At 39.8% G+C, this 27,558-nt stretch overlaps 1 protein-coding gene across 1 annotated transcript in view; it reads left to right on the top strand.

Annotated features, from left to right (window-relative positions):
• SGK1 (serum/glucocorticoid regulated kinase 1) overlaps nucleotides 1–27,558 on the top strand; it is a 70,459-nt gene that overhangs the window by 9,864 nt on the left and 33,037 nt on the right. The window contains exon 2 of the mRNA XM_023924576.2: nucleotides 13,768–13,983. Within this exon, the coding sequence (XP_023780344.2) occupies nucleotides 13,768–13,983 (216 nt within the window). The remainder of the gene's footprint in view (nucleotides 1–13,767; nucleotides 13,984–27,558) is intronic.

Raw genomic sequence — 27,558 nt, 5'->3', positions numbered from 1 at the left:
TGTGGGAATCCTCTGTGCAAAACCTTTCTGACTGTTCAGCTGCGATACAAAGAATAACTATAAGAAAACTCATGTGAAGAGAAGATAATGGAAGGTAATGTTGGAGGAGGACAGACTGTAATACACAAACCAAAGCAACCTTTAGCTCAGTAGTGTGACCTTTTCTTCTTATGACACCAGACTGGAGATGTGATTAAAACCACAGCTGCTGTGCCTGCAGGTTTTGTGTTCAGTTCACATCCAGGCTCCGTGTCATCTTCTCTCCTGCTCCATGGACTCCCTGTCCCTTTGTACAGCGATATCACTGACTTCAGACTGATTTCTTGTTCATCTCAGAAACCGGTAGACAAAGTTAATTAACAACCAAGCTTTTTTATTTAGGACTACTAGTCAGGGATGGCCTTGAACTCTGAAAAAAAAACCAGATGAACATAAATGCTACCTAAAGCTTAGTTGCTCTAAAGATACTTTAGCATCCTAAAGATGCAGCCATCATCCAGAGGTATCTTTAACACTACCAAGACCTTTAGAGAGGTGGAGAGGCAAGAAACAACATAGTCATCAGGAGGCAATTTTCAATATCGTGAATATATTATATTATATTATATTGTATTATATTATATTATATTATATTATATTATATTATATTATATTATATTATATTATATTATATTATATTATATTATATTATATTATATTATATTATATTATATTATATTATATTATATTATATTATATTATATTATATTATATTATATTATATTATATTATATTATATTATATTATATTATATTATATTTTACTGAAGAGAGAGGAGTCTCCAGTATCTTGGCCCTGACACTTCTCTTTTAGCTCCTGCATTTCAGTTTGACAATGTCTCCCCAGTGCATAATATCAGATGTTACAATGCATGTGGTGGAGATGAGAGATGTATATTTTTGGTAAGGAGATTGTGAGATTTGATTCACCTTGTCAGAAATAAACATTCATTTGTGTCCTTTCTTTCCTAAGCATATGGTGTCCATGCATGCACCTTCTACCACCTCCCTGTGAGAGGAAGAGGTCTCGTTTCTGATTCAAAAGTTCCTTTATTTTTGTTCTTTATTATGTCTCTTTTGTGCTGCATTTTTTTTTCTTTTTTGACACAGTGATAAGAGACCAAAGGTGACTGCTCTGGGATATCTTGCTTGGATTAAATAAATTATTTCCTTCTCTATTTAAGATTAATTAAGAAATGTTGAAGGGAAAGAAGGTCAGAGCTACTCTGAGATTGTTCATTCCATTCCCCAATTATTCTGTATATACTAAGCCTGAAAGAGCTGTAATTAGATAGAGACAAGCCTGATGAGGTTCTCTTTCTGTGCAGTTCCAAGCACACTGGCAGCCCTCCAGAAATTATATATATAAATAAATCATCTTCTCTTCACCAAATTTCTTCTGTTCATCATACTTCTCCCTTTTTTCTCTCCAAGGACTAACCAGCCTGGACCTTTCCCATATAGAAGCCTGCACACTGAATAGGCCCATACAGAGCTGAAGGGAGACATTGTTGCTTCTCCATTGCAAGCTGCTAGAGATTTCAGCCTAGCAGTGTGCTCCACAAAGCTCTTGGAGTAACTTGTGTGAGCCTTGGAAAACTCCAGCAGCTTCTGCACCCAAATATCTTTGCACATCTGTATATTTATATGGGATCCAGACAACCACACTGGGTTTCTCCACTGTAGGTATGCCACCTAAAAATTGGTTCACTTGCCCAGTAGGTGAATCAAAAGCAGGTGTGCCACATCCCCAGGTGCTTTGCCAGCAAGAGAAATTATTTGCAGGGATGGAAAGAGCTGAGATTAGTGCATTTGCTGCTTTTCCAAATGTTTTCTTTACTGAAGAAGTTACTGGCCAAGTCCACAATGCTAGGCCATCATCTGATTTCCCTTATTTCATGGTCACATTACTAGGAAAACGATTCAGTCTGTTTAAAAACCTATCTGTGTCAGGTATTTTCTTCTTCTGCTTACCTTCTTCAATTTCTGTTTGCTTTCTCCATTTCACTTATTCTCTGGTACAGTAATTTGTACGGGTGGCTAGGAGTCCTGTAAAAGGATTTGCACACCAAATTGAAGCCATGTAAATTATCCTACCTGCAGGGTATTTTTAACATTTTCGCTGATGTCATAATTATTGTTAAACCTGTTTGGCATTGAACCCTCAAAAAATGTTGGCATTCTCATAGGAAAAATGTGTTAGCTTTCAGTATCTTTTGCCTGAAATGACTTTAGAATATTTATTTTCTATTTGCAAGAGTTAAACAAAAGAAAATCCACACATAACCAAGCATATGGAACAAGAGACTCAAACCAAGCTGCCTCAGTCACAGTCTTCCCAAAACCAACAGCCTACACATGTGGGAGACTCCAACCCACAAGCTGATAAGTCAGCACTGGTGACTTACACTTTAGCTCGTGTTTCTAAAACAAAGCTCTTTATTGCCGTCATCTTGTAAATAAAGTGAAGACCACAAGGAATAAAAGTGCTGGGTAATGTGTTTCTTGTGTGTGTGAGTGTGCCCCTGGAAAAATACTAAGCTAAGAAAGGAAATAATGTAAACGACAGAAAGAAAGCCTCCCTTGTTTCATACTTCTTTAGTGTGTCTGGTTTGCATCTGTTTCCCTGTTTTTCACTCAGGAACATTTATTTCTTTAATACATATGAATGACTGGTTTTGACTGGCAGTTTGAAAATGTGGCTTTACTTCGATTAACTGTACTTTTTGTCTGTACTTAGCCCTTTTTAAAAACATATTTCTCAAACTATTTTAAAGCATGAGCAAAAACAACACATGGAACAATTTATTGAAATGCCAGGCAGGTTTGACAGGTGCAGGAGAAATTGCTTAGTTTCACAAATTGAAACAGCTGCAGTTTTATAGGTGATGAAATTGCAGTGGGATGGGGTTTTAGATTTGTTAGTTCATCTTGTGTTTGCTGTTTTGTTTGTGAAGCGTTCAGTCACTTCCCCCTCTCCAAGGAGGACTTGTAAGACCTATTTCTCAAATGGAGGAGGCATCTAGTCACCACAGAATGATGGGAAGCTTGGTAAAATTCAAACAGATTTCAGAGTAGATTGAAATGTAACTAGAAAATAATAGCTTTTTCCTCATGGGATTAAAAATAAATGTTGCTTGAAGGTTTTGGAGCAGGAAATGCTATAAATATTTGGTCCACCTTTCAGATAGCCTGAGCTAAGATTTCATTACATATCTCTAAAGAATATCATCCACAGAAAATTTTGAATCATTAGCTAACAAATTTTAGCCTCAAAAGAGTCTCTTGCATCAAGGAGGTTTATTTTCAGTTTGTGGAATTGCTAGACAAAGATGTATGTTTTATTTTCAAATTATTCAGGACCATATGTTCTCCTACAGTGACAGAGTATGTATCAAGTGGTCTGCTTTCCATAACTTCATTTTATCATCCTAGTGGAGAAAAAATCAGTGATGAAGATCAGTGAATGGCCTTATAAGAACTGGTCACATTTGGCAATGAATTAATATGTCAAAACACTTGAACAATAAATCCTCCTCCTAGCTTGAATCCCTGCTGATGATGGTGTTTTAAGTCATAAGTTCTTGTATAGTTCAGAATAAAAGAATCCTTTAGAGCCTGATGGAAATTCATTGGTGTTTTGCACACTGCATCTCAGCTGGGATGCCATTTAGAAATAGCTAATTTGAGTGATGCAGAATTTCTATTTCTTCTCAAATACTATTCTTAGCAAAGGCAAATTTGTCACTTGAAAAAGCTAGGAAAAGAAATGGAAATATTTTCCTGAAAGATGTGCCTTTGAGCAAACACATTGCATGGGATTTTAAGCAACCTGGTCAGGTGGAAGGTGTCCCTGCCCATGGCAGAGGGCTGATAATTAGAGGAACTTTAAGTTTCTTTCCAACCCAAACCTATTCTATGGTTCTATCATTCAACGTCTAATTTGACTTGGAACAGAAAAGCAAAGATATTTATTTTCCTTGTCTGTGTTATCCAGTCTGATAGATGACAGGACCAGCCCAGAGTGCTCAAGTGGGGCTTGGCCAAGCCTTCCCCGTGGCACTGCCATGCCACGCTTCACGTGGGCCTGCATGGGCTGCTGAAGTCCCTGCTGCCAGGTCCCAGCCCAGCCTTGCCTGGCAAAGGAGCTGATCTGTAAAAAAATTCTGTCGTCTTTCACCGGGAGCCCCTCTGGGAATACTGCAGCTTTCTAAGGTATATAGGTCTGTCTCACAGCTCTGTGAATGTTTTGGCAGGTCTGTCTCACAGGGCCAGAAGGACCAGGCATCCTAAATCAGCTCACCTAGTGGTCCTGGTTGCTTTAAAGATTGACAAAAAATTAGGATGCTGTGCAAAGTTATATAACAAATTAGAAGGGTCACCTTCTGCCAAATCCAAAGGAGATTAGTGAAGTGCAGTGTTAGGCTCAAATTTGAAATAGGAAAGTTATTAATTTCAGGCCACACAGAATATGCTTCCCTGCTCTGACGGTATGAAGCTTTTGAATAGTTAAGGATGACTACTGAATAGGACTTGGTGCTGTAACCAGCCATCCATAGTGTTCTGCCACTGCAGTCATTATTCTTGCACTTCAGTTAAACTTTATAATGCTGGGCTATTTCAGCCCAGATTACTGAAGGATGCAAAATAACCATTGTATCAGCTTGAAACTGAGATGGAGAAAAAGTACACTGAGGTATCTTTGTTTGGCCTAGAATTTTTTCATTCACCTGCCTTCATTGCCCATTCACATCCAAGCATTCATTCCCTGGCTCCTGTGCCTGGATCAGATGCTCACAGTACTCTACTTTGAGGCTTTGACTAATGTCAGATGTGGGATGTGGTGTTTATCAGAGCAGGAGTTAAAATAAACTTTGCCTAGGTTTACTGACAATTGGCTTTGCTCACACAAAGCAGAGAATGGAGAAGAGAAGGTACCAGCGAGCAGCCTTGGACTATTTGGATAGGATTTTGGGTTGTATTGTTCATGTTGTTTTTAATTGATCTAGATGAAAAGCACTTTTAACTTGGTAGCCTGGAAAGATTACACTTGCACATACACAATAAACCCCATTTTGTTTTGTTTTCCTCTTTGGCATAATACGCAGAGGGTGTTTATACACCAGAACAGACAATGAATCTGTTGTCTCATCTCATGTAGTAACAAGTGCCATCAGTGCTTGCAACTGATCCAAGAGCTCTTACCTGATTCCAGCAGATCAGCTATTTATTTATTCACAGAGAAAAGAATCCCATGACACTAACAATTGTTATCAAGGACAACATAGAGGGAAGCAATAGAGGAAAATCTTAAGTGGTGCCTATTCTGCCGTTCAGATTTTTTTGGTGCCACAAAAGAAAAAGTGTGAAGACACAGCAAAATTTAATTTAGCTATTAATGTGAGATATGGGTTTTACAAGCTTTCACCTGCACTGCTGGAGCTGGCAAGAGATTTCCCATTTACTGAAACAGAAAAATCAACCAGGCAATTTGCTGTGTGCCCAGTAACACTAGTTATTTACAATACTGGTGTGCCTAAACTTTCTGCTGCTCTTCATGCCTTGACTTCTACGATTTACAATTTGTTCAGCAGAAATATTTAAACCCATATTTAGAGGATTCCAAATTCCTTGAGTCATTTTGGTACCCAACAACTTCTGGGATTAGTCCCTGAATGCAGTCACATGTTGACATTTTTTTTAAGAGTCTTGCCTTTGCTGACTTTCTTCTGCGGCCTGCAGACATGTCATTCACACTTAAGATCATAAAAATCTGCCTTATTTACTTGATGTGTTAACATTGCAAGTGATGACAACAAATACTGAAAAATTTGCTGTGCCTTCCCTTGGATAGATCTGATTTCTGCCAGATGCTGTATATTCCCCTGCAGTACCAAAGGGTACTGGGGCTCCTGTGAAGAATATTGTCATTCCTCCACTTCTCCACCCGGAGCTGTGGCAAATTTGTCCTTCCCCAGATACCCCTCACATGCAGGTAACCTTTCTCCTAGCACAGTTGAAGGACCAAGCTCTCCATGGATCCAGGCCGTGTACATCCATCCAGGCTTGGACAGAAACAATGTGCTTTGCTATTTGGTGCCGGCTGCTTTTTAGCGAGCAGCTTCTCGGCTTTGCAGGAAAAGCAGCAAATGATGACTTTGCAGCGAGTTGCCCTTCACCTTCCCTTTTAAAATAAAACGTGATTATTAATCAACAAAGTGATGTGTTTCAGGGATCCGCAGGGGAAAAAAATAGCTGGAGGTGATTTGACAAACTGATTCTTTTGCTGTGCCGCATTTCCCATGGGACATGACAAATTAAATGTCAGAGTCAGTTAGAGAGCAGTGCTGGATCTCAGCCGGGGCATTAATCAGCCTGCCTCTCTTTGCCAATTTTCGCTTAAGTAGATGACTCTATACAGTTTGAACAATGGAGCTTTTCATTCCCTAATCTCCCTAATTGTAATTTAAATAGGTTTCCTGACAGTCGCCCTCAAGACTACTGCAGGGGAGACAGTTCCAAGAGCTCCGTGTCCACCTCGGGTTTACATAATGGATGAAAATTCAAATCCTTGTCCAGGGTGCAATTAGATAATGTCAAGAAAAGGAAAGAAGGGATCGGATGAACAGCAACTGGAGAAGAAGAAATGTACATTTGATATTGGAGGGAGGCAGAACCCAAACACAGGCACATACACTGACCTAGATCACAGTCGAGGCGTTTAGTATTGGCTGGTAGGAAAAGAATATCCAGAGACTTTGAAATTAAACATGCAGTGTAAAGGAGCTGACTGAGAGCCAAAATAACCCATAACTGATGCAAACAAACATTCATGAAAAACGGACAAGTAAGTACAGAAAAGTTCAAGGGCACAGTGTAGTTTATTCCAATTTCATATAAAAACCATGAAAAAAAAGCCTGTCCAAGATTTCAGAAGGAGAAAATGCTGCTGTACAGAGCACGTGGTTGCACAGGCTGTCAGATTACATTTGATACTATTGTGTTGATGGGTGAGATGTTTCATTGAGAGATGCCTGATAATACTGGATCTCCAAGCGTTTTTTTCTACAGTGTCCCTGAAGCCATTCCATCATTCAGTTTACGCTCAATCTTCAGCAAATGTCTGCAGTTTTAAACATCTAATGGCCTATCAAATTTGTCTACAAACTTACGCCTTTTTTCTTTCACACAAGCATTACTCCAGGATATGTATCTTCCCACCCTGTTGCCAAATCCTCCTAAAATCCATGGTCTGTATCAGACACCGGGGCTTAGTGCACTGAAGTGACTGCCACATCCACAAAGGGCCTAATCCTCCAAGACATTATGTCCCTGCATAACCTGACTTTTCCTTTCCTGTGCATTCATCAGTTTTGAAGGTCAAGTGTTCAGCTGTGAAGCCAGAAAAGAAGCTTGTCTTATCCTGAGAAGCAGCAGGTTTTTCAGAGTCTCCAGAGATAGGGAGGATGCTCCAGGATGGTCAGAGGTGCCACCAGCATCTTTTTTCCTCCAAGCAAGAGCCAGCCCTGCATCAGTAGTGGCCCCAGAGAACAGGCTGCTGTTTCTCTCATGGAAAATGTTGCTCACTGATGGGGACTGGTTTATGGATAACCGATTAAAGTGCAAAATGTGCTGAGTCGACTGATGCCATTGACAACTGAGCCATATGAAATTAAAAGCTTTATCTGTTTGCTATTACATAACAGGAAAAAACAGGAGTGAATAAAGCCCTGGAACTTGGCAAATCTCATTTAATCACATCTGGCAATTTTCAAGTCTGAGATTATCGCTGTTGGATATCATGTTTATAGAAAGTAAGACAAATAAAGAAACTTGAGCAAACAAGGCTCCAAAAATAAAGAGACTTTAAAAAAATACTTGTGCACCTTTCAGCAGTGCAACAGCTTGGGAAAAGGGTATTTAGAGCTGTTTTCCAACAAGAGTCGCATTTGAATTTAGTTTAGGATTAGTGAAACATGGATACATATTAGAAGGGTGCACAACACTCCTTTGAAATCACTTGTCTTGAAAGGACAGGGATAATTTTCATCAATTTTGTTTGTTGTCATTGCAAGAAATGCCAGAAATACCAAACAACTTTGGCTAGTTCCAGAGCTCCTTTGGTGGTCCAACAAAACCACCAATAGAAAAAAATTCTAAAATGTGACAAGATGGAGAAGTGTTTATTCCCAATCATGAAAGTCTGTGAGTGTGAAGTTAACTGCATTTGTTCCAAATAATTTGTTCCATCTCAATAGTAAATAATAATAAAAAGTAAAAAATGTAATTTTGACTTGAAAATGTGACATTTTTGATTTTGGAAAAGTTTAAATTATTTGCTTTGACAACCTCAAAACTCTTTAAGAAATCATTCAGAGGAGTAGTTACATTAAAGCTGATTATGTTTCACAGATAATTTTGGTAAACTTTCATTTTCTTGTGTCGCATTTTTCATCCTCTCCAAGCAAGGCAAGACAAGGGTTCTCTGAAGCATTTTAAATTAACTTCCAGCTAATAGCAGTAAGGCAGTATTTGTCAGATCTCAAGCCTGTTGGCACAGATGGGTACTGTTGGTGTCTTGGTCAGCCTCAGAAATCATCAAGAGACAGCAGCCCAGAGCGTGACAGAGCGCTGACGTGCACTTTCCGTACTGTGGCTGACCGGCCGCTGCTCCATGCCCTCCACCAGCCAAGCACACCGCTGCCCATCTGCACACACCTGTGAGGCTGTCCCTTCACAGAATTGGTGTGAGAGCAGCCATTCTCAGGCATGCAGTTGTAGCTTAACCACAAACTGCTGGGTGCTCCACAACAGGCATGTAGAAGAAGCTATTTCTAGCAGATAGGGTTTGTTGATGAAAGAAATTATTAGTGATGGGGCAAAAGACACTGGGAGCTCTTTCTGTTCTGCTCAATCCCACTTGGATTATCTCAGACACATTTAGAGTCTGCTCCTTATACTCTATAGTGGTGGATGAAATCGCTGGGCAAGATTAAGGGCTTTGCCTTGGAAACAAATGTACAGAAGTCATCAGAGGAAGTTCAGAAGAGGATTTCTTCCCACAGTTAGGAGCAGGCTCTAAAGTTTATTTATTGGTAGGGGAATATCATGATAAGAATAAAAAAATATATATCTGAATAATAAAATACTCCTTAGAGTGCCATGAAGAATTATGCACCTAGCACCTAGTTAGTATTTAAGCTCCGGGGAGACATTATAGGACCTTCAAGCACCTGAAGGGGCCCTACAGGAAGTCTAAAGAGAGACTTTTACAAGGGCACGTAGTGACAGGAGAAGGAATGAATTTGAACAGAAAGAGATTTAAATTAGGTATTAGCAAGAAAATTTTCAGTATGACAGTGGTGAGGCTCTGGAACAGATTGCCCAGAGAAGTTATGAATGCCCCATCCCTGCAAGTGTTCAAGGCCAAGCAGGATGGGACCTGGAGCAACCTGGTGTTATGGAAGGTGTCCCTGCTTACAGCAGGGAGATTGGAACTAGATGATCTTTAATCCAACCCAAATCATTCCATGATTCTATAATCATATAATGCCCTAAATAACAAACTATCATCTGCTACTTGTTAATTTGTCAAATCAGGGAAGAAACTCTGAGAAATTTCTTCAAAATTCTTTTTTACTTTTATGCAATTCAGTGTAGGAGGTTTTTTTAGTGGAAGTGAACTCAAAAGAAATGCACCTTTGCACTTTGAATCCTTTTGTGACATTTAAGATAGCCCAAGTCAAACAGAGCCATAGATCTAAGGCACTTGTCTAATGTAAATGTAAATATTAAAACCTCAAAAGATCTTTGAAGTCTATTAAGGTTAAAGCTAGACAAAAGGCTATAGTGTAGACTAACAATTCGGTGACTAATATACATACATAACATTTCAATAAACTTAACTGAGGCCCTCTGAAAAGTAATATATAGTCTACAAGCATCAATAGAAACACAAGACCTGCATAGCAATGGCCAGGGAAATTGGTTTTCTTCCAAAGTCTGATCTTAACCTTGCTGCTATGAAGCTGCTGCCAATTCCTACTTTCAAATCAGTATTTTCAATGCTTTTGGACATGGACATATGTTGAAAGTCAGTGGTGAATCATTGAATTTTCCACACTCATCTGTGCATTTTACTCTGTGTTATCTATGAATTTCAAAATGTAAATGTAGGGTTTGTTTGCAAAGGGAAACTGGGGGGCATTAGTCTGAATTAGCTGAAGAAGTGAAATTAGAAGAGTTGGATGTTATTAAAGCCCTCCTGAACCTCTCAATTCAGAATAAAACCCGATATTTTAACTGAGATAAATGAAGTAAATGGCTGCAGAACTAATGAAACCCTCCATAATTCTGAACCACGCTGTCCACACAAGGGCTGGATGCGCATTTACATAGCTTGTGACTGGAGAGCAGACTTCAGCACATCCATGCAGGCAAGCCCTAGAAGCCGCCCAACATGCCAGGCGCTGGCAGAGCTCCTTGGCAGCGGCTGCAGCCCAGCCCCAGCGCGGCTCCCCGCGGGCGACTGCCAGGCAGGTCTGGGCGCGTGGGCAGGCACCAAGGGCCCCGGCTCGGCGCCTCACTCGGGGGCAAAGGCTTCAGAGGAAAGAAAAACAACTTCCCTGGGCTTAGCTATGCAGGCCTTGGGTTTCTATTGACATTTGTTGATTATATATTACTTTTTGGAGTGACTCAGTTAAGTTTATTGAAATGTTACGTGTGTCTTGCTGAGTCAGCACGGCGACCTGGACTGAGCTGACGTGGCTGGATGTACATGAACCTGGACTTTGTCCGACCTCATGAAGAAAATCTGCTTTTGAAGCTCTCCTTTGACAGTGCATTGGGAGTGTGCTAACTTATTTGAAAATTTTCCAACCCTTTTTTTAAAAAAAAAGAGTCCTGCTGGTCCATTCAACCTCAAAGCTGGATGGTCCTGAAATTTTTACACCTTGGTTTCCCCAAAACTCTGCTTCATTCAACAGAACAACAATATGACCAGAGCAGTGTTCATGATCATGCTTATTTTGCATCTTTCAATACAGGCTATAATGTATAAATAATATGGATCTATCATGTGAAAACTTTGTTTTAGCCCAACAGTTTTAAACAGCAGTAAGTAATCCATAAAAAAAAAGATGTGTATCTGACTTAAAATCAGGTGTCAGCTTGGAATAGATAATGAATAAAGAAAAATTCTTTAGAATTTTAGAACCTGTGGTGGCTCCTGAGAACCACTTTAGAATAGTGGTTCTCGTGAACTACTTGCTGATGCTAGAGAGAGAAATGCCATCTACACTCTGGTGTGTGCAGCTTCATAAAATGCACTCTGTGTTACTTTCCCTCATCATTAAAGCACCGGTGGTTAATTTTTTATTTATGATCATTATACTGCAGAATGTATATTTGCCCTTAAAAGCTATAGCTACAGGATCATTAAATGCCAACAGATTTTGGTGTGTCCAAAGTACCCATTTTTCATACACAGGAAGTCTAGAGATATGTAAATGGGAACACAAGACAGTGAAAACACAGGTGAAGTTACAATAGAAATTATTGTTTAACTGCATCACTGCAAATGCCATTAATCTGATATCACAAAACTAAGCATCATAGGGTCTTAATGAAACAAATCCACATTTACATGTAAATTCCATATGCAACTGAGAAGTCTCAAGCACAAGACTTTCCTATGTTTTCTAAATTTTTAAAGAAAACTGAACCTGCACCTCAATGCAGCCCCAGTTCTTTTCTGCTGCCAGTTTGGTTCTTTATTCATGCACATTTTTGCACACTGTGTGCATCCACAGGGAAATGACTGAAGTTGCAGGATGTTGAGAAAGAAAGGCAGAACCAGGTCAGAAAACACTTAATTGATCGCCAGATATAACTTAAGAAGGACAAATTCAAAAGACATTTACTTCTTTCAGAATCACATTAAATATATTGAATGTTTCCTGTAATAAAACTACACTGGAAAATCAAGGGTTTTTTGTTTTTTGGGGTTTTTTTTGGTTTGGTTTTTTTTTTACCATAAATATAATTATTAGTTTCCATACACCAAAATCTGAAATTAGATCAAGACACAAAACCATGTATTCATATGGGGAGAATAATATATTTAATGATGTGCTTAACAATCATAGAATCAATTACGCTTGGCAAAAACTTTTTTTTTTTTTTTAAATCTTCCCAAGTTGAAAGATGAGTTTCAATATATATTTGTTGAAATTGAATCTGAAAAAGAAATTCCTCCCCCCTACAACTTCAACCCATCAACCTGAAGCTAAAGCAGTCTGGATATTTTGTGTGGATACTCCAGAACATGGAAGTAGAGGGTAATATTATCCACACCAACTGACACTAAAAAATGCAAACAGGAAATGCACTGGAAAGTGGCTCATTTGCCCACAGAAGGAAATCTGTTTGCTTGGTTTCCATAGAAAGGAAAGAGAAATTTTTCTAATCTTGAGATTTCTGGCAGGTCAGCACAGCAGGGCAATTGCAGGCACTTTGCTCATGGAGGAGTCACCAGCAGAAGGCTGGTTAGAGATGTCTCATCCTGTTTGTTTATCCTATGTGATCCTGGTTACCAGTTGCTGTGATAGAGATTTCCACTGTTAATCATGCACTTGCCATCCTGCTCATGACTAATGTAACATAAAGTGGTTTTTTTCCTGATGTAAAGCATCCTCTAATGGCAAATATCATCTCCTAATGAAGAATGGAGACGCAGAGGCCAGGGACACCGAGATCACAGAGTGAAGAGATTGCACCCTCTCAATAGGACAGTTGGGCTGTCACCTGGCTGTCTCAGCCTTCCCCCTCCAGGATGGGAGAGTGTCCTGAAACATCCCTGTCCATCCTTTGCATTCAAATGGCAGAGTTCTGATCAGATTCAGTGCAAATATACCACAGCTCACACAGTGGCTTTTTTGCTTTCACGGTGCAAAAAAACTTGGAAAAAGAGCTCAGAAAAGTCTCTCACTCCTCACTTCTCATAAAATCCAATACTTTTGATTCACATGGCAAAAAAGTGACAGTCACAGAAGCAAAAGGAAGAGCAAAGTGCACAAGGCTAGCACTGTGCCCTGCCAGTGCAGTGTCTTATGCTTGTAACCGGTGTCCTTCCTACTCTAGTGCACTGGGTCCTGGCTGGGAAGCTGCAGAGAGACAGGGGAAGACAGGCTAGAGGAGTCAGGGTTAAAATTTGGGGCAGGTCAGCAAGAGAAACTGACTCTTGAATGGAGTGATAGGGGGCACAGAAAAGGCTGAGGTAGTTTATGAAGTCAGAGATGATACAGGAGATATTGCTGTTGAAAGAAAGGACTGCAGAAAGCAAGTCTTACAATTCTATTCCTGCTAAACCAGTCTGCTTTTTCTCATGGGGAAATTGAGCTGTTTAGGCTGGAAGTACTTGCTTTGGGTAGTTATCGCTCTCTTCTTAGCAGTCTACTGTGTATTTCACTATATTTATAAAGCCTTTATTTTGCAGCTAAACTTATGGCAGACTTGCACAATGCAGCAAAAATTTCTCGGCATAAAGACCCTGGCTATGATGATGTGTGTTCACCCTGACTTCACCTGGTGCTTTTTCCTACAGAAAATTGATCCTGATCCTCATATCTGATTATTTTCCCCAACCTGTGCTACTGTCCTCGCTGGAAACCCTGTTGTGCCATCCCAACTGCTGTAAAGCAGAGTCCATAATCTGTTTCTGTGTTGGCAGGTACGAAGGTGGATTAAGAGCCCGATGGTCAACGTTGAAAAGCATCCACATGCCAGCCTCAAATACCCGGGGTCCACTGTGATGAATTTACCTGCAGGGGATTCAGAGCTCGAGCCTCCGCTCTGCCAGACCTGCCTGAGAGACCACCCTTTCCAGAGAGGGATTGCTCCTCAGGAGGCCGAGTCTTGCTCCTGGGAGAGCCAGAGAAACAGCAAAGTAAGCCACTCTTTCCTTCCCACAAACTTTGTTTCCATGTTTTGTGCTGGTAACAAGTCTGTACTTAAAATAGGCCTGTATTTATGAGACTGTGTGCCCCTGCAAGAGAAGCGACATTCTGAAACTCTGAAACTCTGTTTTCCAAGGCTGTTGGGCACATCTGGGCTCTGCTTTCTACCTTGAAATTTGGTACCCATGGAAAACAAGACTCTTCACTAAAGTGCTGTGATGTACTCTCATAGTATTTGAACAGATTAGCAGTAATAATAATTATTTCCCTGTTTTATATAAACTGAGGTGAGGACAGGTGATATTATCTTTCCAAGATAATGAAAAGGACCCAGACTTCTACCCCCTCCCCCCCACCCCCAAACCATGTCTAGCTTTCCTTTTGGAAATCAGAATTTGTCTCAGGGAGTTTTCCCAAACAGGAGGTGAATTATTCATGGGGTCTTCTAGCAGATGGGAAATCCTGTTTTGCCTCAAGCCATGTTAGTATAGATAACACCATTCCTCATCTAGTGCCGGGCAGTTACACACAGATGTGAAGGTAGCAAAACTGTGAAGGCTGAGATTAAATGGTTGAGAAGGGGCTTTTCTGAGCCAGACTTTGGACCTTTTTGTCATTGTACAGCTCCACATAATCCTTGTGGAGAACAGCCAAATGCAGAACAGAAAGTTTTCCTTAGAGCCTGTCATCCCTGACAGAATTAGCCCTCGCCTGGAAATGGTGTGTAAAAATAAGTAGAGAGTTGTAGAAACATAAAAGCAAACAAATAAGAATCTTTCCAAGTACAAAGCAGAGCAAATGTGACAAGGCATTTATCAGAGCTTTAGCATACAGCTCACAGCAGAAACATTTTTTTTTTTCAAGCTACATCTGCTGCATTTTTAAACAGGGAAATCCAAGCAGCAGGTAAAAATGGAAGTCCTGTGCAGTTCTGAAACCCAGCAAAGGCATTGTGGTTAAACATGTGCGAGTGAAGGAGCTAATTATTCCTCCATTTTACTTCATTAAGAAGATTAATTTTGCTCAGGCTGAAGCATTAAAAAATGAAAGCACCAAAGACGCAGGATTCTGCAAATCCTTTGCCTTGCTGTAAATCACATGTACTCCTGTAGAGCTGTAGGGCCTCACAACTTGTTTCCATTAGGTTTCACATGCATATGGGGTAGATTTGGCTGAATGCAGATTCCTCTGGACCTCTCTCTGCAGTCTCCTTTCTGCAGGCAGTGGAGAGGCTGCTTACTCAGCAGCTGGAGTCTGCAGCAAGAGAGATATTTTGCACGCTGCTTTAAAAACATCATTATCTGGCAAAAGACTTCTTGGATAAAGCTATCCTGTGTAAGGAGCCTTTTAAGTAAGTTAAAGCACAGAGTCCTTGATGTGATTAAGTGTAAGGTCACTGCCTTTTTCTCTACAGTAAAACCAGGCAGGAAGCTTTTAATAATAAAGGCTGAAGGAGTTCTGTGTGCGACCTTTTCAAGGTTTAAAGAGAGTTTCTGGGTGAGATTCTGTTTGAGGGTTACAAATGGCACAAGCTGCATTAGTGTGAAATAACTCCCCTCACTTTAAACCAATGAACTTGAACAGGCGGTTCTGTATTTCAAGGAGAAGAGAACGTGATCTCTGTTAAAACATCAGGGAGCTTGGATTGTGCCAGTCATCTCTCCTGGATAACTCTTGTTTCTTTTTCTCCACTGCTCTTCCTTGTCTGGTTTTCAGTACTGCAACCAGGTACTGTTATAATGACCATAGCTCCTTTGTGCTGTGCTCAACACCAACCCATACAAGGGTCCTATTGACCCTGTTCTTTTGCTCAAGGGCAAATTAACTCAAAAACAAATCAACTGTGAAATATTATTAAAGGCTTATTCCAGGCAACAAGCTTTTTCTGACAGGCTTCAGGCTATTCTGATCAGTTTGAAAAAGGTCTTATAAAAACAAACCTGATTAAAACACATCACCCAAGGGGACACGTGTCTGTATTCCTATTCTTATTTCCAGCACAGAACAAGGGAAAAAAATCATTACTGCTTGTTTACTGTGATTGTAATTATGTAGTGGAGTCTTTAAAAATTGACTTAGCATAAATCAGATTATTTTGAAACAAAAAGAATTTTAAATAATGTTTTTTTCTCGTTACATGTCCTCATTTCCACTTCCACAGTCCTTTTTATTAGGGCATGTGCCAGTTGGAATTTATAAAAGTTATTACTGATGTAACCTCTACTAAATCTCCTCTGTTATTTGTCCAATAGTGTATTATCTCTGCATTTTTATGACTTTTTTTTTTTTCTCCTTCATTTATAATGGACTAGATAATTACCAAGCACTGCCAGAAAATCATGCTAATTTTCACATGACTGACTTACATAGGTATATTATTGTTTTTTGTAACCGACGTGGATTAGTTATATGGGAGCTTATATCTGCTCTACTAGTGTAACAGCTGAAGCCCTGAGGGCTTGGACCACTGCCAGGGTAGTGATTTACAATAACCAAACCTCTCTTTTCCATGTCTATCTGCATAGTTCAGGTTGCACATAACTCACTGGCTTGATGAGGAGGGTAAATTTGCTTTCAAAATAAATTACCATGCTGTGTAATGAATACCTCGTGTGAATAAGCTGGTTTTGAAAGAGCGGGCAACCCACCTCTCAGAGTTGCATTGCAGTCTGCTAAACAGGGAGAGGCAAACATGGTGAAAATTGGGTGTGATTTAAATCTCTCAGGTGAGGGTTTACCAAGCTGGGTTATAAGAAGCAAATCATACTCACATGCACAACGCACACATAAAATTCTTTCATGCTCTGCATGACCTATGTATTTCACTTGCACTGTGTTGTTATGCCCTTGTTTCAAACCTTTCTCTAAATAAGCAGAAGATAGGACTTTGTAAGTGAGCTCAAAATACATTTTTTTTTTTTTTCTCAGAGCCAAGAGCTAGGTTCAAGGCTTGTTCTGTTCTTTCTTCTTTGCCTAAAAAAACTCCTGCTGCCCTATCCATCAGCTGGCTTTTATCCTGAAGCACCAGAGACACATCTCTATCTAGTAGACCAAAGCCTTGAATGCCTAGAGCTGTCTTTTCTTTACACAGCTAAACAAAAGCCCTGTGCAGCCCCTAGCTAAGGGGTGAGAGGAGGGAAAAGGTGAGCTAATGCCTTTACAACATTTGGGGAACGTGACTTCAGATGGCCGGGAGCAGCCACGGCTGTGAGGCTGACTGGGAGCTCCGGGGTGCAGAGCGGGGTGCTCAGCCCCAGCAACCCCAGGAGGGGCCTGTCCCCACATCAGGTGCCACATGGCATGTTTGGATCTCTTCATCCTCTCTTATCACTTCTGTGGGGCAGGAGATAGGAAAGGGATGGAGGCTCCTGAAGCCTTGTCTTCCTCCACCCATGCCCAGTGTCTCCTGTGAAGGAGCTCCAGGAGAATCTTCATTAGGGCTGCAGGGAATTCAGTGCTGCCACCTTTTTGGATAAGTCCTCTGCTGCTTAATGGAAGACAATTGCTCTCACAGACACTTTTGGATCATGTTATTAGATGCATAGCAAGAATTTATTTTGCTATTGAAAGTTGTTCAAGGCTTCTGTGTATGGAAGAGCTCTTGAATTCAGCCAGATTTCAGCACTTTCCCATATTTCAGATCTTGCTTCAGAAATGAGGAATGAGGAAAGAAATGTACCCAAGCCAGAGGCTGGGAAATTATTCAAGATAGTTCTACTTACAAATCTCTCCTACAGATAACTTACGGCTCCTAGAAACTTGCATTTGAGATGGGGTAAGAATATGTTTCAGATAAAATATTTTGCATAAAGGGGCATCATGAAAATAAATGCCTTTTAAGGCACTAGGAAAATGTGGAGATGAAAAAAACCTGATTAGCTTTCCATAAAGGAAGAGTTTGGTGACAGATCTGAGTGGGATTTTTAGAGGAAGATGGTTTTCTCACACATTTTAGATAAATAACCCTCCTACATTTAATGATCTGCTTTGGTAATGAGGCACCCTGTGATTTACACCCTGGTAAGTGCTAGTTAATACACTAACATATGCACATACACAACAGAGGAAATGAAAATCCTGAAAGCCCAGTATGGGACAAAAATACTCCTGGAACCAACATATGTGAAAAGTGCTGCAATAAAAGACAATTTGGAAGAAAAGTAGATTAAAAAAAAAGGAAGTTTGGGTAACAGAATTACTGAATTGTTCAGTGAAATCAAATCTGGAGAGGACTGTGAGAGGCCCTAACAAACCTAGGCAAATTAACAACCTGATGGCAGATTACACTTGATAGAGACAGAAACACAGTAATGCACTTTGATGGAATAATTATAATTACTCAGTACACACTGTAGGACCTCGAATTAAGTGTGATTATTCTAGAAGGCAGCCCTGGGTGCCACAGAAAGTAGCTTGGCTCAGGTCAATCCCACACTCAGCAAAGCAGACACTCTGTGCATACATTTAAGGGTACAGCCGTCCATCCACTTAATCTACTTCTGTCCCATATGGAGAGACATGGGGAGGGATGTGGAATAGATACATCTACTGTGGTGAGAACAGCAATACCAGGGCAACACATGCCTCTGAAAGGCCTTGCAGAGCAAATTGTATCTTTTTTTTCTTCATCTATGTAATGGAATCCACTTTTGGAGTGTCTGGCAGAGACCCTGGTAAGTAGGATCCTTTGGAAAGAGGTTGTCAAGGAGCAAAGGACAGACAAAGAGGCCAGTGGTCCCTGAGCCTGTAGCTCAGACTGACATTGGCGTGAGCTTTGTTGTCTTGCTGGCATGCCCCATGCAGTGATTTGGGAAAGACTTATAAATATTATCTTGATGAGTTTTGATTTCTCTTTTGTCCCTTCTTATTCTTCTTCCAGGAAAAGGAGCTGGCAGAAAAAAAATTAAAAATATATTATTAACATAATTCCAGAAAAATTATGATGCTTTATATTCCTGCTCCACGGCAATATTGAAAAGTAGAAATAGGTCGGGAAAGAGAAAATTAAAAACAATTGAAAAATTCCCATTTAAACACAAAAACAATAAGAAAATCTTGTACAAAAGATTAGTGCAGACTTTAAATATAAAAGCTATGGGGATATGCAACTTTCTGCCACAAGAGAAGAGTCCAACTTAGTGACATCTGGCTGATGTTTAATATATTCATGCATAGAATGTTTCTGCCTTTACAGTGGGTTATTCCAGATTTCAGGGTATGTTTTGCTATGGCACCTAAGACTGGAAAATGGGGGCTTATCTCATTGAGATGGGAAACTGCACCTCGTGTTCATTAAAGTGACACACAGAGAGATAATCTATCAGATAACCCTTTTTCAATGCTCCATGCCATACTGAGAAGGATACTTGCAACATAATCCTAAGGAAGAAAATGTTAAAACCAGTAAAGAAAATAGCTCTGTACAACATGAAATTTAACTTCAGAGTCCACAACCACTGGAACTCAAACTTTCTCTGACCATTTTTCATTTACAAATAAATCCAGTCATGATACGCTGCTCCAGAAACATAGCACTGTCTGAAGATTAAAGAGAGTTTTAGAGAATAAAGCGGTTCAAGATGGGCAATTAGAACAGTAAAGAAGGTATTTTGTACTTCTCTTCACTCTGCAGTTTCTACTTGTAGAAAGTCTGTCTTTTCTGGATCATCACAAGTCAAAGTTGTAGCTTAATCCTGTGAGTCGACAGTCTCTAATGAAAATGCTGTTTTTGCACCAGCAGAGCTTATAGCTATTTCCTAAATAGTTGTCTCTAGCTGACTGCACTAAAGCTCTTTCAGCTAATGATATAAATGTGTCACTAATGAGGTTTGATGGAATTTGGAATTGAGTACATTTGAATACTTACCTCCAGCTGTAAGTACAGCCTTACTTACCTGCCAATAGGTCTCTGCCCTTTTGGAATTTGATCATATGTATATACCAAAGACCAGGAACTCAAACATTATTTTATTGCACATCCTATAGCTTTAGCAAGATGAAAGCAATCACAGAGTTCTCTGTTGATCAGATTTCTCTGCAGCTGTGAGTATCAGCTGCGAAAGCAGCAGAGTGAGGTGGGAACAGGCTTTGTTTCAGGGATTAAATCTAAATGCAGTACGTAGTTACATGGGTTTGTAATGGATTGATATAGGGTTATTATGGATAATATTTATTTAGACAAGTCAAAAATGCTTAACACAAAGGCATTTTCAAATGGAAATGACAAAGCATAGTTTGCAAATGCACAGGCTAAAATTATGTGTAATTTCAGTGAATGGGAAAGACTGAATAGCAGACAAATGCCTGTGGGGGGTTTTACAGTCCCAACTGACAAAGAGAATGTCTATATAGCACAGAGCATATAAATCAGCTCCATGGCTCAAAGAAATTATGTGATACATCAATCATCTGCTTTACAAATACGCAGTGAGGCACTCAGTCATTTGTACATCCATCACAGGTCTGCTCAAGTGCCACAGAATTAGTAAATTAATTGGACATGTCAATATCAAAATCTAAAAACATGTTCTCCTCCTTTTTGGCTGCTGGTTCGACACTACTGAAGATAATTAAAATATTTCTTATTTTAAAGAAACTGTCAAGTGTTTTCTCTGAGGATATCAACAGCTGGAAAATGATTTATTATTCTGTCCATGGGGTTTCCATTATACCTGAACTAGAAATGACATTCTTTTCTCTCTCTTTCTTATTTTTTCTTTCAATATGGTTTTTATCTAACACCTTTTTGAGTCAGAGATTCAAATGACTTTGCTGACAGCCAAAGAGATCAAAGTATTGCTTCCTACAATGGTGGTAGTAAGCCAAAAATACACAGAAGGGTGAGTATGAGGAATCTGGGCCAAATACAGTAGAACAAATTTCTGTTTAATTTTGTTCTGTCTTGCAAGACAGACAAAGCTAATTTCTGATTATCAAGTGGTCAGCCACATGAGGCCAAGGGATTTTCTCACTAGAATTGAAGATCTCAATTTCTCCAGAATCCAGCTTCTGGTAATATTTAGTACCTGATATCAAAGAAGAAAGGGAGCAAAACCAGTTAAAAAAAAAAAAAAAAAAAGTCTGAAAATAACTTTTTTTTTTTTTCCTCCCCAGTCAAATGCTGTGTTTTTTGATCTACAAAGATTCTATTTAGCAGGAGGAACTGGAGTTTCTCTCCTCAACCACCGGAGTTTGATTTTAATCAGTTTATTGTCCATCTTCTAGTTATTGCTTCAGCTCATTTTGAAGATAATTCTGTGCTTCACAGTAGATAGATAAAGGCATCTATTGCATTGTGTGACAAGGTCATAAAAACAATCAGACTGGCAATTGATACTCCTTTCTTAAAGAGTAACAGCACTACAGATAAAACAAACCCTTCCATATATGTGTTGTTAAGACCACATAGAGACAGCTAAAGATAGATCTGCAGAATAGCTGAGTGCATCCCCTGGCCAGTTTGTGTCCACCCCTCCCCACCAAGGGACATTCCATGGCCTGCCTAGACTGTGCTTTTGAGTATTGACAAGTATACTTGTCAATGTCTTGTATGCCCCTACTCACTAAAGAAATTAATCTCTGACCCCAAAACATGTTTCTTAAAGAAAACTTTGTTTCTGTCTCTGGCTACTCTGTCTGCCCTGGTGTGTCTGCTCCTAGAAGTCTCAGACCAGACAAGACACCCCAAGTGTCTTGGTCAGTGCTGGTAACAGAGTGAAAAATTTATTCTCATCTTGGCATTGGAGATGCTGTATTCCTTTGCAGTTTACAAATAAGTATCACTATTTTTCTGTCTACAAGTTCCAGATAACCTCTTATGTACAATTTTCCTCTTTGCACAAAAAGGTTATAATAGGCTAAGAACTCCATTGTAAAGTCATGTATTCTGTAAATCCTATTATAATGTTAGTTAATACAGTGCCTGCTGCTCATTTAAGGTAATTTAATGGAATCCACACCCCAAGACTCCTCAATGTCTCTTCTCTTAATACAGTGTTCTTGCTCCCAGTCTAATTATAGAGTTTCCATTTTGTGAAATCTTTTCATCCTTCTGAATAGTTAGCTCAGGGTGTTCTAAAAGAGTTTCTGTAATGCACTATCTAGATTTGACAGATGCATGATAAATCAACTTTTTTGACCATTTGCATTAATGGAAATATAATTATTTCCAAAGCAGTACTGCAGCTGCACAAAGATTGTTTGGCCTGTACTGTATCACATCATATTAACATTTACCTTTAAAACAAAAAGAAACTCTGCTCAGGCTCAATACAGTCACACTATCTCTAAATTATTTTGGAGCCTTACTGGAAAAGACATTATTCTTTTTAACATCCCGAGCTAGTTTTTCATAAATTAGAGAATTTATTTTATAGGGAAAAGAATCAATTTTTCCTGAGACAAAACTCAGGGGGATTGTGGGGCAGGTGTCATCTCATCTGCTGTCTATAAAAGGCATATGAGTCTGGAAGAAGAAGGAGTCAGGCCCCTGGGACTTCCATAAATTAGAAATGCCATTTTAAAGGAACTTAGAATGAATCCAAACCTTCTCATTAAGAAATCCTTAAGTTTGAGCTGTCATGTGAAAACATGTGGGGTTTTTCTTTCCTGTGAAACTAAGAATTTTTTTGCAGATAAGTGGACTTACAGATAGAAGTGAAACCAAGACAACACACAAATAAACATTTGACAAGTGGTATGGTAGCACCTGATAACATCTGCCTTCTGGAGCAGAATCTATTGCCTACAGTTACATGCTTAAATCTTGCACACACTTAAGGGCTTCAGAATAGTGTTATGCAAGCAAATAGACAAAAAGAGGTTAGATTTATTTCTCTAAGCCATGAGGAAGGGTTAAGAATGGTCTTGAAGACGATGTGGTAGGATTCACCCTTGCCCTTGAAAGATAAGAAGAGCTGCTGAGAGCAGGTACTTCCCACATATTATTACTGAAAGCGTGAAGTGGAAGAGGACTACAATTTAGATAAGTGCCAAATCTGTTAGGTGGGGAGGACAAACACCTCTCTGCTCCCAAAGCATCTTCTAACTACCAGTCGGTAATAAACTTGGCCAGGTGAAAATGGAGGATGCTGTGAATGCCACCTTTTGCAGCTGCATCAGTCTATAAGAGCACACACAAAACCTTATAACTTGCTTGAAGTCTGGGCAGCCCTCCTGAAACCCCTAATTTGGGTATTGAGGGGTTGCAGGATGAAGCGCAGCTGGGAAGGAAAGCTACAGCTCCTGCCTACTTCCTAAAGATCTCATTCTTGGGAGTGGCCAAGTTTTGCCATCAGCAGTTCAGCTGTATTTCAAGGAGATTCATGTCAGACAGGAGAGACAGACTTGATTTTTACAGGTTGGAAAGACCTGTCAAAATTGGAGCATTTGTTGTGAGGCTTGGTCAATTAGATAAAAACAGGGATTGATGCTCTTCCAAAGCCACTCTTAAAAGGCAGGAGTTAGATAGCTGATACTAACACTTCTCCCTCGATTGTCAAGATATTGGCTGTTGTTACTCTTACAGCACCTAGTGCTGCTGAAGAGGTACCTGCAGAGTTTCCTACACACCCAGAGTTACAGATTATACCCTAGAAGGTTGATGTCTAAAAGCTAGCATTTATTAAGATGATGGTGTTTGGTTTCTTAAGGATTTTTATTTAATCTAGCCTGCAGGAACGGAGGCACTTTGAGAGATAAAGATATTTTGGCTTAAAAAGCTGTCCTTTCATCAAAACAATTCCCCAAGCCCCAAGATACACTTACTGAAAGAAAAATATAGCTACATGCAAAGCCAAATGCATACAGAAATACAACACAATCCTTTTTTCTACATAATAAATGACAGCTACTGAGGGAATGGCTACAGATGAAAAGAACAAACTAGCTTTCTTTTCAAAGCACCAAAGGGAAACACACGGAACAATGAAACTGTTGAGTAAACTCTGTCAAGATAAATATCATATATCTGAAAAGAAAAGTACCTTTAAAATCCGATTACTGTAACTGGAAGAATTTCAGACATCTGTGTACTTCAATCATCAGGTCTTTTTGTTGGAATTGGAAGTTCAGGGTTTTTCTGTTTAGTTTTGCTTTCATATGCTTCATTGAAATGTTATAAGGTTTTCAGTTCCAGCTGTCTCTGAGGGTGGCTTTTGTTTTTCAAATTCATCATGTCAGCTAACTATGCTTATTATATTCCTAATGTGTCAAAATTGCATTTAATATCAATATTTGGATTGATTCTATACTGCCGAAGTTCCACCCTGATAAAGCACTGCTTCATACTTTACACACTCTATGGTTTTGGGTGGACTCTGAAGATCAGGATCTGGGAGTTCATCCCTAGAAGACAAAGATACACCATAAAAGATTTTCATGCCTCAGGTAGTTCCTCCATCACAATGTGCCTCTTCTAGGGTCCTGCATTATAGGCCCGACTGGAAGAGGAAACTCAACTGCAAATCTGTCATTTCCTGCTCTAGCTACATCCACTGCCATGGTTTCAGTCCAAGGCTTTGCCTGCATTTGGTGGGGCATTTCACACCTAATTCAGAAGACAATCTAATCACAGATCCGGCTCCTCCTTGTCCTCCCTGGCTTGCCTGTGATGGCAATGTTTGCTATCTTTGGCCCCTTTGTCATCTTATGGAATTGCTGCAGTAGTGAATCTGTGTTTTCACCACATTAGCACATGCTGAAATCTGTATGGAAGCTAGGTTTGCCCCAGTCTATAACTGGAAGAGCACAGGAAAAGGCAATTTGGACACTCTCCAAGCCCGTTGCTGCAAAACTCAGATTGTATCACTGCCATGGATGCCATTAGCAGCCTGGTTCTTCCTTACATTTCATTCCAGCAATACTGAGAAGAGTGGAAATAAGACTTGTAGGAATATTTGTAGATATATAAGCCTATCCAGATTCCTTCATGAGCTGTCAGCAGATCTTCAGAGGACGTTGTTCCATTGAGTTTTGCAAAAGTTTTAGGGTGGAAAAAAAAGGTCTGGTGCCTTCATAAACGTTTGTCAATATTATTTTTCTTTCAGTGAAACTGCTGTGTATGCTTAGTTTTAAATTTTCAGTGTCTTGGCAGCAGTCTTGTGGTGAGGCTGATAGTAACAGACTTGCTCAATTCTGCTACAGCCTCAAATCCTTTTGGCTGTCATGCGATTGTTGCCAGTTTTGGCTGGTTTGGCATCATATGCTGTCATTTCACTAAGAATGCTGCTTCAATTTCTTTGAGGGACAAGCATAGGCTCTTCTTGGACCAAAGGCACAATTCTTAACTCAATTAATCCTGCTGATGGTCTTAGTGATAAGGATGGACCAGTGCTCATGCTGCACCTGATTTAAAGGTTTGTGGAGAACTGGAAAGGAAAATATCTACATGCTGAATAAATCTTTTGGAGGAATGGAAAAACTGAATCTCTGACCCTCTAACCACAAGAGGGAATTTTCTTCAGAGAGATCTGTAGCTATAAACCAGCATTCCCACATCTGATTAGGTAATTGAATGCAAGCAAATACTTGTACTTTGAAAGCAGGAGCAACTGCTTTTCGGAGTTGCAATAATTGTTGACACTTAGAGGTGTGTTAAATATTTTCCTATTTAACAAATCCCTTTTTTTTTATGATGCTGTGACTAGAGATAAAGTGAATTGGAAGAGGAAGTATTAACACATTAAAGCATCCAGAAGTCCTGTTTTGGTGCTTTTATGATTTGAAATAAGCAGTGAAATATACCTTGTTCTTCCCTTACTCCTCAAAACACATGACTAGAGTCCACAGCAGCAGAGGTTAAGAACCAACATGCATGCTCAGTGGTCATACAAGCATTTGGATGTTTTATGCTGAACTGGCCAGCCCTTTTGTGCAAGATCAAGTGTTAATGATGACAGCACCAAGTATCAAACTGCCAAATGTTCAGAACTAACACTGTTTGCAAATGTAAAGCCAGACTGCAAGAGCCCTATTCATTCCTTATAACCTGTATTGTGGATTGCAAAACTTGGTTTAAATCTGATTTAAACCAGGTTTCAACCAAACTGGATATTGATGCATGGCTGAACAGTGTAAAAAAAAAAATCCAGACAGATAATAATGATGTTCATAATAGAAATTTATGGCTTAAGTCCATAAATTAATTTATTGGGTAGAATGAAGTTTTGGAGCTTACTACACCAACACTACCCCAACATCATGTCTGAATGCTGACATGTATGTTTATACTGACACACAAGTTTTATTGTAGCTGGGGTGGCTGACAGCAAAAGCAGGGAGTGAGAGGATGTTGGATACTTCAGCTGCTTTGAGAGCCAGTCTCAGGGAAGCGTTGGAAAATGATCACACTGTTGCTGACTGAGGGCAGGAAAGGGTGTCCCAAGCGCTTTGGTGGCCACCATGCCATTACTCTCTCCAGTGCTGGAAGCTTCCTCAGGTGAGAGCCATTGCTATGCAGGGGGGGTATACCTCTGTGACTGGCTCTGATGCAGTGGGCATTTGTTGCATGCTAGGCCACATGAATGACCCAGCCACTTTTGTCTCCTGTCAGAAGAGCCAGAAGAAACCCACTGATAAGAGCTAATCATACCCCTGACACAGCAGTAGACCATTTATTTAGGTAATTTCAGTGTCTATACCTGTTTCTAAATGGCAAATAACAATCACTGCCCTCATTATGGGGCCAGCAGCACTCCACCTCCTCTTGCAAAATACGGGTGTAGAATAACATGGGCTTGTCATAGTTGCATATGATTCCATTTCAAGTTCAGCATACAACAATGGCATTATTTAGACATCCATTTACATCCCCTATGCAGCTTTGCTTTATTTCTTTCTCTGAGCATTTATGCAACAACCATGGCAACTATAAATTAACCTAAGTAAAGAAGTATGGATTTTGCTTATTTACTTTCTTTCCCGGCAGATACTTGTAACAGAGGTCTCACTCCTGAAGGTAGAGTGAGATTTTTCATTGTTTTAAAGAGAGAACAAGACTATTTCTTTACTATGTCCCTGAGTTGTCAGAAATTAATGGAAATATGATTTCAAGCATAGCACAGGTAGACAATGACTCTCCAAAAACATTTTGCTTCTAATCAGTCTCATTTATTTTTCATTTTTCAGGTCAAATGATTCCTTAGCAGGGAATAAGAAAGGGAGAATGATCAGTCAATTTAAAAAGAAAGGGTCAAACTAAAGTACAGTAGACAATCTTTTCTTGTAGTAATATGTTCTTGACCTTGCTGTCACAGGACTGAAAAGCAGTAGTATGAAAATATCAACAGTTCCCCATTAGTAGGACACTGAAGCTGTCCCTAGAACAAGTGACATTTGGCTTCCTCAGGATATGTACACCTCAGGCAATGGAAATGGAAGTCTTGATGCAGCAGGGTAGTTGGTGAGTGCACCATGCACTTGCTGCTGGTGGAGGGACAGGGACATTTCTACTCCTCCTGCAGCCTCACTTTCTGTTCTTCAGTCAAGCATATCTGCCCTGTAGGAATAAGTTTGTGTTCCAGATAAGATTCTGGATTCATCCTTGGACAGGGACAAAGATGACTGTA

This window comes from Cyanistes caeruleus, chromosome 2, assembly GCF_971803275.1.
Source record: "Cyanistes caeruleus chromosome 2, bCyaCae1.hap1.1, whole genome shotgun sequence".
NCBI lineage: Eukaryota > Metazoa > Chordata > Aves > Passeriformes > Paridae > Cyanistes > Cyanistes caeruleus.
The sequence above is the reverse complement of the archived record's forward strand: the minus strand, read 5'-3'. Positions and strand labels throughout refer to the sequence as shown.